Below are 11347 nucleotides of genomic sequence, written 5' to 3'. Positions count from 1 at the left end.
CCCGGGACCGGAAGAACGCTTGCGCAAAGCGTAAAGAGGCGGAGCTAGAACTGCAGTGGGCGGTACAACAACCAAAGGCTCTAGCGGTCGCCCAGCAGTGACGTGGCACGCAGCAGGCAGTGTAGACGTGCGCGCCCCTGCTCCTTCCTCTTTCTCGACTCCATCTTCGCGGTAGCGGCTGCGGTGCCCGCGGTTCAGGTAAGATTTGGGCCACCGCTGGATCTGGAGGGCCTAGTAGCAGGTGGGCCGCGAAGTCAGAGGGCGCGGGAAGGACAGAGGGAGAGGGTGTGTCCTGAGGGCCAGCTCCCGGTCCCCACCCGACCTCCCTGGCAGGCCCGGCCTTACCCACGTGAGATCCCGCGACCACCTATATCCCAGCGCGATCGGTGCCGGCCCGCTGCCTCCCCCCGACCCCCTTTCTCCCAGAGCATTCTTCTCTTATGAGCCTTTCTTTCGTCAGTCGCCGACATGCAGCTCTTCGTCCGCGCCCAGGAGCTACACACCCTCGAGGTGACCGGCCAGGAGACGGTCGCCCAGATCAAGGTAAGGCTGTGTGGTGCTGCCTGGGCACCGTCCTTTTGTGTTCTTCAGTCTCGCTCCGCGGGGACGCTGATGAGCCTTATTTTACCATAGGCTCATGTAGCCTCGCTGGAGGGCATCGCTCCTGAAGATCAAGTCGTGCTCCTGGCGGGCACGCCCCTGGAGGATGAGGCTACTCTAGGTCAGTGTGGAGTGGAGGCACTGACCACCCTGGAAGTAGCCGGCCGCATGCTTGGAGGTGAGTTGGGGAGCACTGTACTTTGAAATGTCTGTAAACTCATAATACGAGTGTGGGGTGTGGGGTTCAGTGTCCTAACCCCAGGGTGGTGGTTCCTGTTTACCTTCCTCACTAAGAGGTCTATGGGAGACGGAGCTAGAGCCTAGTTCTGTTTCAATTACTTATTAGCCCCTTGTTCGCTCACTGAAATCAAGTCCGACTGGATCCCTCAAGGTACTTTTCAGCTCTTGTTTAAAGTTGGGCTGGAAGATACTGAAGTGAAACCCTGGAACGTACTGTACTAAACACTCCTGGTCAGAGGTCATTTCTCTGCACCTTTCTTTGCAGCCCCTGTTGGTCCCTGTTTATTTTTAAAGGCTTGAGTTGAGGAAGAAAGGATTCTGCTGGGTGGGGCCTTCTTGCTCTCCTAACTGCGTTCTGACTTCTTTGCCACCACAGGTAAAGTCCACGGTTCTCTGGCCCGTGCTGGGAAAGTAAGAGGGCAGACTCCCAAGGTAGGTGACCGTATTCGGGGTTTTTGGGTTTTGTGTGCAGGTTTTGTTTTGTTTGTTTGTTTTTCAGCTAAGCCAAGACCTTTGGTCTTTCCTCTGTTTGCCCTCTCCCTCCCTGGAGGTAAGACTAAGGGATGGTCCGGGAGGTCTGATGATCCTTCCCTTTTCCCAGGTGGCCAAACAGGAGAAAAAGAAGAAGAAGACAGGCCGAGCCAAGCGGCGGATGCAGTACAACCGGCGCTTTGTCAACGTTGTGCCCACTTTTGGCAAGAAGAAGGGCCCCAATGCCAACTCTTAAGTCCATTGTAATCCTGGCTCTCCCCCAATAAAAACTCTTACGTAGTTCAATCATTTCATTGTTTCATCTTAATGTACAGGGAGGGCCTTGGGAAGATACTTGTTCGGGTATCTTCTGGGGCTGGTGGTGTGTTGATTAGAACAGTGAGGCCTGGTTCTGGTTTCTTGGCACTGTCAGGTTGGAAGAGACGGGCCTCAGGTTGGGGAAGCAGTGGTAAACTGTAGGGAAAGGGTTACCATGAAAATTGGTAACTCCAGATGGCAACTCTTTGGATGGAAATTGGGGAAGATTTCCTAATCCAAATAACTTGACAAGTCTGCCAAATCATTTTTTACTGTTTTGTTTTTTTATTTTTAATATTTTATTTATTTATTTATTTGACAGAGATCACAAGTAGGCAGAGAGAGAGGAGGAAGCAGGCTCCCCAATGAGCAGAAAGCTCAGTGCAGGACTTGATCGCAGGACACTGAGATCATGACCTGAGCTCAAGGCAGCAGCTTAACCCACTGAGCCACCCAGGCGCCCTTGTTTTTTGTTTTTTAAGGTTTGGTTGTTTGTTTGTTTGTTTTTAATTTTTTTTTTTTAAGATTTTATTTATTTATCAGAGAGAGAGAGCACAGGCAGACAGAATGGCAGGCAGAGGGAGAAGCAGGCTCCCTGCTGAGCAAGGAGCCCGACGTGGGACTTGATCCCAGGACACTGGGATCATGACCTGAGCCGAAGGCAGCTGCTTAACCAACTGAGCCACCCAGGCGTCCCTGTTTTTGTTTTTTTTTTTGTTTTGTTTTTTTTTTAAAGATTATATTTATTTATTTGAAAAACGGAGATCACAAGTAGGCAGAGAGGCAGGCAGAGAGAGAGAGAGAGGGAAGCAGGCTTCCTGCGGAGCAGGGAGCCCGATGCGGGGCTCGATCCCAGGACCCTGAGATCATGACCCGAGCCAAAGGCAGCAGCCCAAACCACTGAGCCACCCAGGCGCCCCATGTTTTTGTTTTTTTTTTAAGATTTATTTGTCAGAGAGAACACAAGCAGGCTTAGCGGCAGGCAGAGGAAGAGAGAGAAGCAGGCTCCCCACTGAGCAAGGAGCCTGATGTAGGACTTTATCCTAGGACCCTGGGATCATGACCTGAGCCCAAGGCAGCAACTTAACCAACTGAGCCACCCAGGCGTCCCTGTTTTTTAAGGTTTATTTGAAATGGAGCAGGGGAGGGCAGAGGTAGAGAACCTTTGCTCAAACACACACACACAGCCCCATCCCAAGTATGGGGTTCTACACAGAGCTCCATCTCAAGATCTGAGCTGAAACCAAATTAAGACATTAACTGAATAACCCATCCAGGCACCCTGTTCTTGTTCTTCGAACAGAGGAGATAAGAATCCTTGTGGGAGGATTATGGAGGCATCAGCAGAGAAATTTGGGTAGAAAATATATCAGGGAAGGGCAGTCTGACTTTTCCTAAACTTAGAACCAGCTATGGCCTTAGTGGAGTCCAGGGCACAGGTCCAGTATGTCCCTACTTGAGAAAATCTGGGCCACCCCTATTGGGGGGGAAGTCAGTGGTGCAGGCCCTGAAAGAGAATTCACCCAAAGCAGAAGGAGATGAAATTTATTGAATATACAGCAAAAGAGCAGGGGGCAGGACAGTAAAGGGGAGACTGCCAGGAGGCAGTGGTGGGGGGCCTGAGGTTAAGGGGGAGAGGGGAAGAGTTAAGAGACCTTGTGGAACTTTTACTTTTTTTAGTACCTGTGCCTGGTTGTAAGCAGCCTGTTGTTGCTCAGCTAGGACTTAAGACTATTTTGAGGTGGATCTGTTTGCAGTCAGCCCAGTGGTGGCTGTAAGCCTTTTATTTTACCTTAACTGGGACTTCATTGCCCATGCCTGTTCCCTGAAAGTGGCTGCCACAGAAAGCCTTGCCTGATGACCTTGGCATGATGGTGACCTTGTTTGTAGCTCCACCTGTCCAGCTAACTTCGTTCATGAAATCACAGCTCAGGTTGGTGGGTTGTTGGTAGTGTTCCTGGGAGTGGATTCTCTGGGCTTCATTCAAAGTTCCCCTAGCAACACGCGCACCCACCCATTTTGTGAAGGTTTTCAAACCTGCTGGTTCTCTAAAATACAGTATGACATGAGGTAAAGACCTTGTATCTAGACTTGGACTGCCTTAAGTTTGAATCCTTGCTTCATTTATTTTCCGACTCTCCAACCTTAAAATGACTTAATTTCTGCTCTCATGTCTTGAGAGTTGTGAAGAATATACAGGATGTGAAGGTCTTAGGTCACCTGCCACATAGGAAGTGTGCAAGCCTACAGGCTCTTTTTATCTCTAGTAATCTTTAGGAAAAGTCAGTCACCTCCCTTCTAGACATTTGATTCTTTTTTTTTTTTTTTTAAGATTTTATTTATTTATTTGACAGAGAGAAATCACAAGTAGGCAGAGAGGCAGGCAGAGAGAGAGAGAGAGGAGGAAGCAGGCTCCCCGCTGAGCAGAGAGCCCGATGCGGGACTCGATCCCAGGACTCTGAGATCATGACCTGAGCCGAAGGCAGCGGCTTAACCACTGAGCCACCCAGGCGCCCCTAGACATTTGATTCTTGTGGGTTAAGTGAGGAAGGTAGTTAACAAGTAAGCGGTAGAGTCTCAAGGTAAGGAGGGTGTTGCAAAGAAAGAGGGGAGGTGGGGAATAGACTGTGCAAAGCTGTGTGGTTTTGTCAGACCTGAACAGGAGTTCGGTTTTGAGTCCAAGGGCAACGGAGGGTCACCAAGTATAGGGAAGGGTTTAAGTAAGGGCCTGATGCGTTCTGACTTGTGATCAATCCGGTGCTTCCTCTGGCTGGTTTCTCTGGATGGCTGGCAAGAAAGGGAACCAGATAAGGGACTCGTAACTGAAACCACCAGTAGTAATGGGATGTGGAAAACCAGCGGACTTGATGGTCTTCAAATCCATCCAGATCTTGAGAGGGAAATAGATGATCCATAAGGAGATAAATACGAGGGATTGTGAAGGCAATCCCTTGGGACCAAAGAAACAGCTCTCTTTTCATGGGTGTGATGGACCAAGTCCTGGGGGCCCTAGCATGGTTTGTGTGGGTTATCGCCCCCCACTCTACAAACTAAGCTTCATTAGGGCAGAGACCCCATCTCTTTGCTGCTCAGTGTGTTTCTGGCACCCAGTATGGATTCTGCACTTTAAAGTTGGACGAACCATAGATTTGGAGGGAAATCATACAGGAGTTCAGATACCTGTTAAAGCTTCTTTCTTCTCAAGAGGGGAAATACCTCCAACACACACATACAGAGTCTAGACCAAGGAGTCCATCTTCACCCTTTTTCTGCACTCCCCTTTATGTGTCTGTGTCCTCTAGTAGAATAGCTGCCCTTCCAGTGGAGGGAGGCATCACATCCCCCATAGGCCTGGGGCATTTAGGGGCCTTTGAGGAGGTGCTTCCGCCAGGTCGCTTTACCGTGCTTCAAGAACCACTAGGGGGCGAGCAGGTACCAGCGAAACACGGGCCTCGGGCACCGGCCCTCGCTCCCTCCCGCGCAGGGCGGGACCCGTGCGTCCCGACCCACTCCTGCGCCTGCTCAAGAGCTATTTGGCAGCGGGGGCGGGGCTCGGCTTCCGAGGGTGGGCGGAAGTTGCCGAAAGGCTTCGGGGGCTTTACGCTCCGTTGGCCTCGCAAGGAGGCGGAAGTAACCGATTAGCACCGGAAGTTGTCCGGGGCCGCCTGCGGGTGTTCGCTAGTACGCGGGGCGCCAGTTGCCATGGAGCCGGCCGGGCCTTGCGGTTTCTGCCCGGCCGGGGAGGCCCAGCCCGCGCGCTACACCTGCCCTCGCTGTAACGTGCCCTACTGCTCGCTGCGCTGCTACCGGGCGCACGGCACCTGCGCCGAAGACTTCTACCGGGACCAGGTGTTGGGAGAGCTCCGCGGCCGCAGCGCCTCACCCAGCCGCCTGGCCGGCGCCCTACGGCGGCTGCGGCAGCAACGCGAGACCGAGGATGACCCCGAGGACGCGGGCCTCAAGACTGGCCCGGCACCAGGTGGCCTCACCAGGCTCTGGGAGCTGCTGGCGCCGGCCGAGAAGGCGGCCTTCGAGCGGCTGCTGAGCCGTGGCGAGGCCGGGCGGCTGCTGCCCCCGTGGCGGCCGTGGTGGTGGGGCCGCGGGGCCGGACCGCGGCTTCTGGAAGAGGTGGATGATGCCGCGGGCCGTGACCCTGCGGAGCTGGAGCCCACGCCTGCGAGGAGCCCACCGGAACCAGCGAAGGAGGCCGCCGCCGAGCCGTTTCTCGAAGATGCTCCCGAGGCCCGCTCGCCCACTGTGCCCTCCCGGATCCCCACGCTGGCCAGCCTGAGCCGCAGCCCGCCCTCGCCGCTCGTGCGCTTCCAGCTGCCCAACGTGCTGTTTGCCTACGCGCACACTCTTGCCTTGTATCACGGCGGCGACGATGCACTGGTCTCCGACTTCTGTGCCACGCTGCTCGGCGTGTCGGGAGCACTGGGTGCGCAGCAGGTCTTTGCCTCTGCCGAGGAAGCCCTGCAGGCCGCAGCCCAGGTGCTCGAAGCAGGCGAGCATCCTCCCGGGCCCCTGGGCACACGGGGTGCCATGCGCGAAGCTGCCCGCATCCTGATGGGCGAAGGCCCAGCAGACCAGAAGGGCTACACGCTGGCAGCACTGGGGCACCTGGCACAGACCCTAGGCCGGGCCCGGAAGCAGGCCGTGGCCACGGAGGAGCGAGATCGCCTCTACCGGGCGCGGAAGAAGTGCCAGTTCCTATTGGCTTGGACCAATGAAAATGAGACGGCCCTCATGCCGCTGGCTCTGGACTGTGCCAGGGCCCATCGAGCCCATGCTGTGGCGGCAGAGGAGGTGGCAGCCCTCACTGGGGAGTTGGAGCGGCTTTGGGGAGGCCCCCTGCCACCTGCTCCAAGAATTCTCATCGAGGAACTCCCGGGCTGATCTGGGATCTCCCTGTCTTTAATAAAGCTGTGACTGGTCTGCCCTGTGAGCAGTGCCTGCTTCTGACCCACAGCTTCTGTCCACCCCACCCCCCACCCCTGGCATCCCTAGACTCTCCAGCCCAAAGCCACCTCTCAGCTTGTCCTGGATCCGAGCTGACCCAGCGAATTTTTAAACACCCTGGCCCCAGAAAGGGAGGGAAGTGGTACCATGGCTTCCAGATGTTTATCCAGGAGGAAGAGCAGCCCCTCCACTCCCATTGTTGGGCACTGGCTGCATTTCTTCTTGCTCCAGAGCCCTTGTCCGAGACTGTTCGTCCCTGCTTGCTGGAGCTCAGAGCGGCACAGGGCCCAGGCTCCTGGTGCTGGCTGCACTGACAGACGGGTGGGCACCTGCCCTGCCCGGGTGAGCAGAACCGCTTCAGTAGACGTAGGGCAGGATTCGGTAAGGCACGCGCCGGCAGTACTCCCGCCAGGCCAGGCCGTACTTCCGCAGGCACTGCTGCTCGTCCCGGGCCTCGCGGTGCACCAGCAGTGCCGTGAAGTAGAGGACGTAGAAGTAGGGCAGCAGGTGGGACACTCCTGTGGGGAAGTAGAGGCTGTGACCGCCCAGCAGCCCCCCAGTTCACAAAGGTTTCCCCATCAAATGGCTCACAGGGACACGGGCTCCTTTGGAAGGTCTGCAGGGCGGTGCTGGCTCGCAAGCCAGGCATAGAGGCCCAGCTCCCTGACGCCTCCCTCTGCCAGGGGATGGGACATCCCTGTTCTCACCTCCACACCCAGATGGGGCATCCTGTGGTCACCACCTCTGTCCCCCTCATGTGTGGTCCCCATTCCGTGCCCCCCCAAGCCACTCACCACAGGGCAAGGACCAGGCCAGAGCCATGATGAGGTCTCCAAGGTAGTTGGGATGGCGGACCATACCCCACCACCCAGACACCAGCAGCTGTCGCCCCGTGGCTGTGGGGATGGTCTCAAGGCCTGGGGGAAGACAGGGAGTGGGATGGGGGAACCGGCAGGAGCCCAGCTGCACTGCTTCGCTCATGGCTTCCTGGCAGCCCAGCTCACCAGCCACTCTGGGGTCAGAAGGGTTCTTCCGGAAGGTGTTCTTCTGGGAATTGGCTCCCCGGAAGATGTAGTAACCAACAGCTGGGGAAGGCATGGGCAGGTGGTCAGGGTCGAGGTTTAGAGCCTTCTAGGTGACCCTGACCATTCACCCGCAGCCCAGACTCCTTTGCCTGTAGACCTAGGACCCAGCCCATCCCCCACACCGCCCCCCCCCCCATCGCCACCCCTGTGTTAGAGGAGCACCTGAGGCTTAGTATCTACAGGGTGCTGAAGAAAAGGCAGGAATGAATGAAAGGGGGAGGAGTCCCGTCCTGACTGACCATTCAGGAGGCAGATGACGGAGGCCATGGGCAGCCCCAGGGCCTGCGGGTGATGGAGCAGGAACTGGGCCTGCAGGCTGTAAGTGAAGGGGACCCACGCCAGGTCCCCAAAGGCCAGCATGAAGCCAAACCCGTCGTGTGTGATGTCCATGGTGGTGAGGACGGCCTCCTGCAGGGATGGGACCCCGAGACACCCGCTTAGTCCCCATGCGGTCCTCAAATGCCCTCCCTGCCTCTTCGCCCGCTCCCGCCTCACCTCGTGCCAGAGAGCATCAGCCACATAGAGTAGCTGGAAGCCATTGACCAGCCACATGGCCAGTGAGGGAGTCCCCCGAAGCTCCGCTTCCTGCATCAGCAGGGCCAGGTTGATGAGGACCTGGGGACGTGGGAGAGGGGGGACAGGGCAGTCTGTCCCCAGCCTGCCCCCACGGAGGTGGCAGCACCTAGCGGGGTAGTGGCCAGCCTTTCCCCTTATCTCTCTCTCGGCTCTCGGCCACTAAGTCCTTGGCCCTTTGCTGAATGAATCCAGCCTCTCTACCCAGGGGCAAAAACTGCCACGGATGCGTCCAGAGGGGCTCCCTGCCCGTGGGCTCTCGCCTTGACCTGTAATGTTCCTTTGGGGAGAGCAACATAGAAAGCCACTGGACACGTCAGGCTTGGTTTTAAATCTCCGCTTTCCCACTTGGGCAAGTTGCTTTCCCTCTCCAAAGGCTCCTTCCCTGCAACACCATGTGGTAAATGGAGTTAATCATGGACCTGCCTCATGTTGCTGTTGGACTTGTTGACACGAGGCATGTTCTTAGCTCACAGCAAATACACATGAGTAAACCCATCTGATAGCGCTGGGTTGAAGCTGTCACTAACGTTACCACTTCTAACTCTCACCAGAACCTTCGCAGCAAGTTCTCACTTTATCCCACCTTGCACGTGGGGAAGTGGCCTCGGCGGCCACGGCGCAGATCCACGGCAGGCCCTGGCCTCATCTCACCTCTGGTCTCCAGGGTGACATGAGGGACGCTGCCCAAGAGACCCTTGGGGAAGCTGTGACCACAGTCCAGCATGGGTGATTATAACCCATAACCACAGTTGGCATGTCCTCAAGGCCACTAGTGATGGACAGCTTGCTATCCATCAGTCTCAATGGTCAGTCTCAAGTTCTACACCGCTAGGACCAGCAGGTGGCATAGCCTCAGCCTCTCCTGTCCTCAAAATAGAGTTTGAGTTTGATTTATTTAAAGTCGCACCTGCTCACCTAACTCCCTCCGTGCTTTTTCTCCCCAGCACATAGCACCCCTGCTGTGCTGTACAGATTTTCACTTATGTTTCGTGTGTTTTTCCTAGCGTGTAGGCTCCGTGAGGACAGAGTTTTGTTTTTTGGGTTTTTTTTTTGTTTGTTTTTTTTTGCTTTCCTATAACTTTCTTTCTCTTTTGTCTCCTTGTACCTAGAGTAGTGTCCAGGGCACTCAACCAGTATTTGTGGGATGAATGACTAATGGTTTTCATCTGTGCAATAGTGGCCCGGCCCTGCCCTGCCCAAGCACTGCTTCCCCACCCCGCCCCCTCCTCCTGGCCCACATAGCCATGCCCAGCATACCCAGCCGATGAGGCCAGGCCGCAGTTCACAGAAATATTTGAAGTCGAAGGACCAGATGCGCGGGTTGAGCTCCCGTCCCAGGAAGAAGTCGTAGATGGGATTGCCTGGAGAACAGCGGAGCCTGAAGTCGCGAGCGAGCACCCCCCCATCTGCGTTTATCTGCACCCTACTGGGACCCCTCTCACCTGAGTTCCCCCCAGGCGCCAGAGCTGAGGCAGGGGCCACCAGAGCCTTCAGATAGAGAAGGAGGCTGAAGATGAAGGCTGTGAGGGTGGCTGCAAAGGCCAAGGGCAGGAGCATTTCTGGGAGCGCCCCCAGAGGCAGCCCGGCACACACAGCCAAGCCCACCAACAGGGCTGTCAGCACCAGGGCCTGGAAGCCTGAAACCAGTACACAATGAGTCCTGGGGGCTGCGCCTCTACACCTGCGCCCTTCCCCTCCCCTCCACTCCCCCCCCCCCACACACACACGCCCCGGCAACACACAGACACAGTCCAAAGCCCAAGGAGGTCAATGACCTTGCCCTTGGCTTTCAGGGGGTCTCCCCAACCACTGCTCTGGTGCAGAGTAAGAGCAAATGCTGCGGGTAGGTGTGGAAGAACAAGGGACGTGGAGAGGGACACTGAATCCCCCAAGGCTACCCCGGGCACAGATCCTAACACAGGCATCTAACGGAGCTTGGGGTTGGGGGCTACTCTCCATTGGGTCTAGAGCTCCACCCCCATAGGCACAACTCCAGCGCGGGGATCCGTCCCCCACCCCCGCGACCATGCACCGTTAATGGGGTAGCGCAGGCGACTCTTGTCCTTCAGTTCCTGTCCCTCCGCCACCTGTGAGCACAAAGAGGCTCTGATAAGGGGTGAGAGTGAACCCCCCCCCTCAGCCCGCCTCCCCCGCCATCCCCCGCCCAGTCCACACCTTGCGCGCCGGCAATAGGTAGAGAGCCGCCTGAAGGCCGAGCCAAGTGAGCCACAGCAGCAGCATCTGCGGGTTCCACAGCACTTCGGGCCCCGGAAGGTAGGGGGGTGGGCCCAGGAGGCGCGCCGGGCCCGAGCGGGCCACCAGGAGCAGGTGGAACATGGTGGCAGGAAGCAGCAGCATCAGCGCCGCGGCGCCTGGAGACGCGGGGGCGATCGCGTCGGGCGTCCGCTCCGCAGCTGTCCGCCACGGCCCCCTCCGCATTCCCTGCCCAGGACCCCTCAGGGCCCCCCACCTACATTTCCACTGCCCTCTTCCCTACCCCGTTCTCAGCCCTCAGCCCGGCCCCATCTTGAGCTCGGCCCCCTTACTCCCCCGAAGATCCTCCCGTTCTCGGTGCAACCCCCCACAGATCCGGTGCTCTGCAGCCCCCTCCCCAGTCCCCCGCAACCCCCAGATCCCTCTGCCTCTGGACACCCTTCAAAGCTTTCCATTCTCAGATCCTGCTCCTCTGCCCCACCCCCCCACAGCCGTTTGCAGTTCACCCCACTTCGCTGAGCCTGACCCCAGATTCCACCCTTGCCCCATTACCCAGGGGTCCCCCGAATTCCAGCGGAGGCCGGGAGCCCTGAGGAGAGGCCATGGTCTCCGCTCCACCGAGGGGGGGAGGGGGTACACAAGAGTCCGTCAGAGAAACACGGTCCGCCTCATCCCGAGGACATGAGCCTGGTGACGCGGGGTATCAGACCGCTACACTGGAACCTACTTGGTCCCCGCGCTCGGACTACCACCACCCGCGTCCCGAGATCTTTAAATGGCCCCACCCCCGGCTCATCCTGGGCCCAGCAATCCAGCCAATCGGCTCGGGGGGCGGGTCGGCCACGGGCGCCTCCCGAGCCACCCCACAACTCCACCCCCAGCCG

The 11347-nt window shown here is 57.3% G+C and overlaps 3 protein-coding genes across 3 annotated transcripts; 2 read left to right on the top strand and 1 right to left on the bottom strand.

Annotated features, from left to right (window-relative positions):
• Positions 1 to 25: 25 nt before the first annotated feature.
• FAU (FAU ubiquitin like and ribosomal protein S30 fusion) lies at positions 26 to 1617 on the top strand. The gene is made up of 5 exons (XM_082748431.1): positions 26 to 198; positions 461 to 543; positions 634 to 778; positions 1217 to 1272; positions 1442 to 1617. The coding sequence occupies exons 2-5, from the start codon at positions 469 to 471 to the stop codon at positions 1565 to 1567; spliced, it is 402 nt and encodes a 133-aa protein (XP_082604557.1). The 5' UTR covers positions 26 to 198; positions 461 to 468; the 3' UTR covers positions 1568 to 1617.
• Positions 1618 to 5200: 3583 nt separating this feature from the next.
• Positions 5201 to 6574, top strand: ZNHIT2 (zinc finger HIT-type containing 2). The gene has a single exon (XM_082748427.1). The coding sequence runs from the start codon at positions 5332 to 5334 to the stop codon at positions 6523 to 6525; it is 1194 nt and encodes a 397-aa protein (XP_082604553.1). The 5' UTR covers positions 5201 to 5331; the 3' UTR covers positions 6526 to 6574.
• Positions 6575 to 6731: 157 nt separating this feature from the next.
• Positions 6732 to 11276, bottom strand: TM7SF2 (transmembrane 7 superfamily member 2). Its single transcript, XM_082748426.1, has 10 exons — positions 11016 to 11276; positions 10425 to 10621; positions 10282 to 10336; positions 9692 to 9886; positions 9507 to 9610; positions 8169 to 8288; positions 7913 to 8081; positions 7593 to 7673; positions 7383 to 7505; positions 6732 to 7106 (listed from the first exon to the last, which is right to left on the bottom strand). The coding sequence occupies exons 1-10, from the start codon at positions 11065 to 11067 to the stop codon at positions 6946 to 6948; spliced, it is 1257 nt and encodes a 418-aa protein (XP_082604552.1). The 5' UTR covers positions 11068 to 11276; the 3' UTR covers positions 6732 to 6945.
• Between the last annotated feature and the right edge of the window lie 71 nt (positions 11277 to 11347).

This window comes from Mustela nivalis, assembly GCF_964662115.1.
Source record: "Mustela nivalis genome assembly, chromosome: 9".
Lineage (NCBI taxonomy): Eukaryota > Metazoa > Chordata > Mammalia > Carnivora > Mustelidae > Mustela > Mustela nivalis.
The sequence above is the reverse complement of the archived record's forward strand: the minus strand, read 5'-3'. Positions and strand labels throughout refer to the sequence as shown.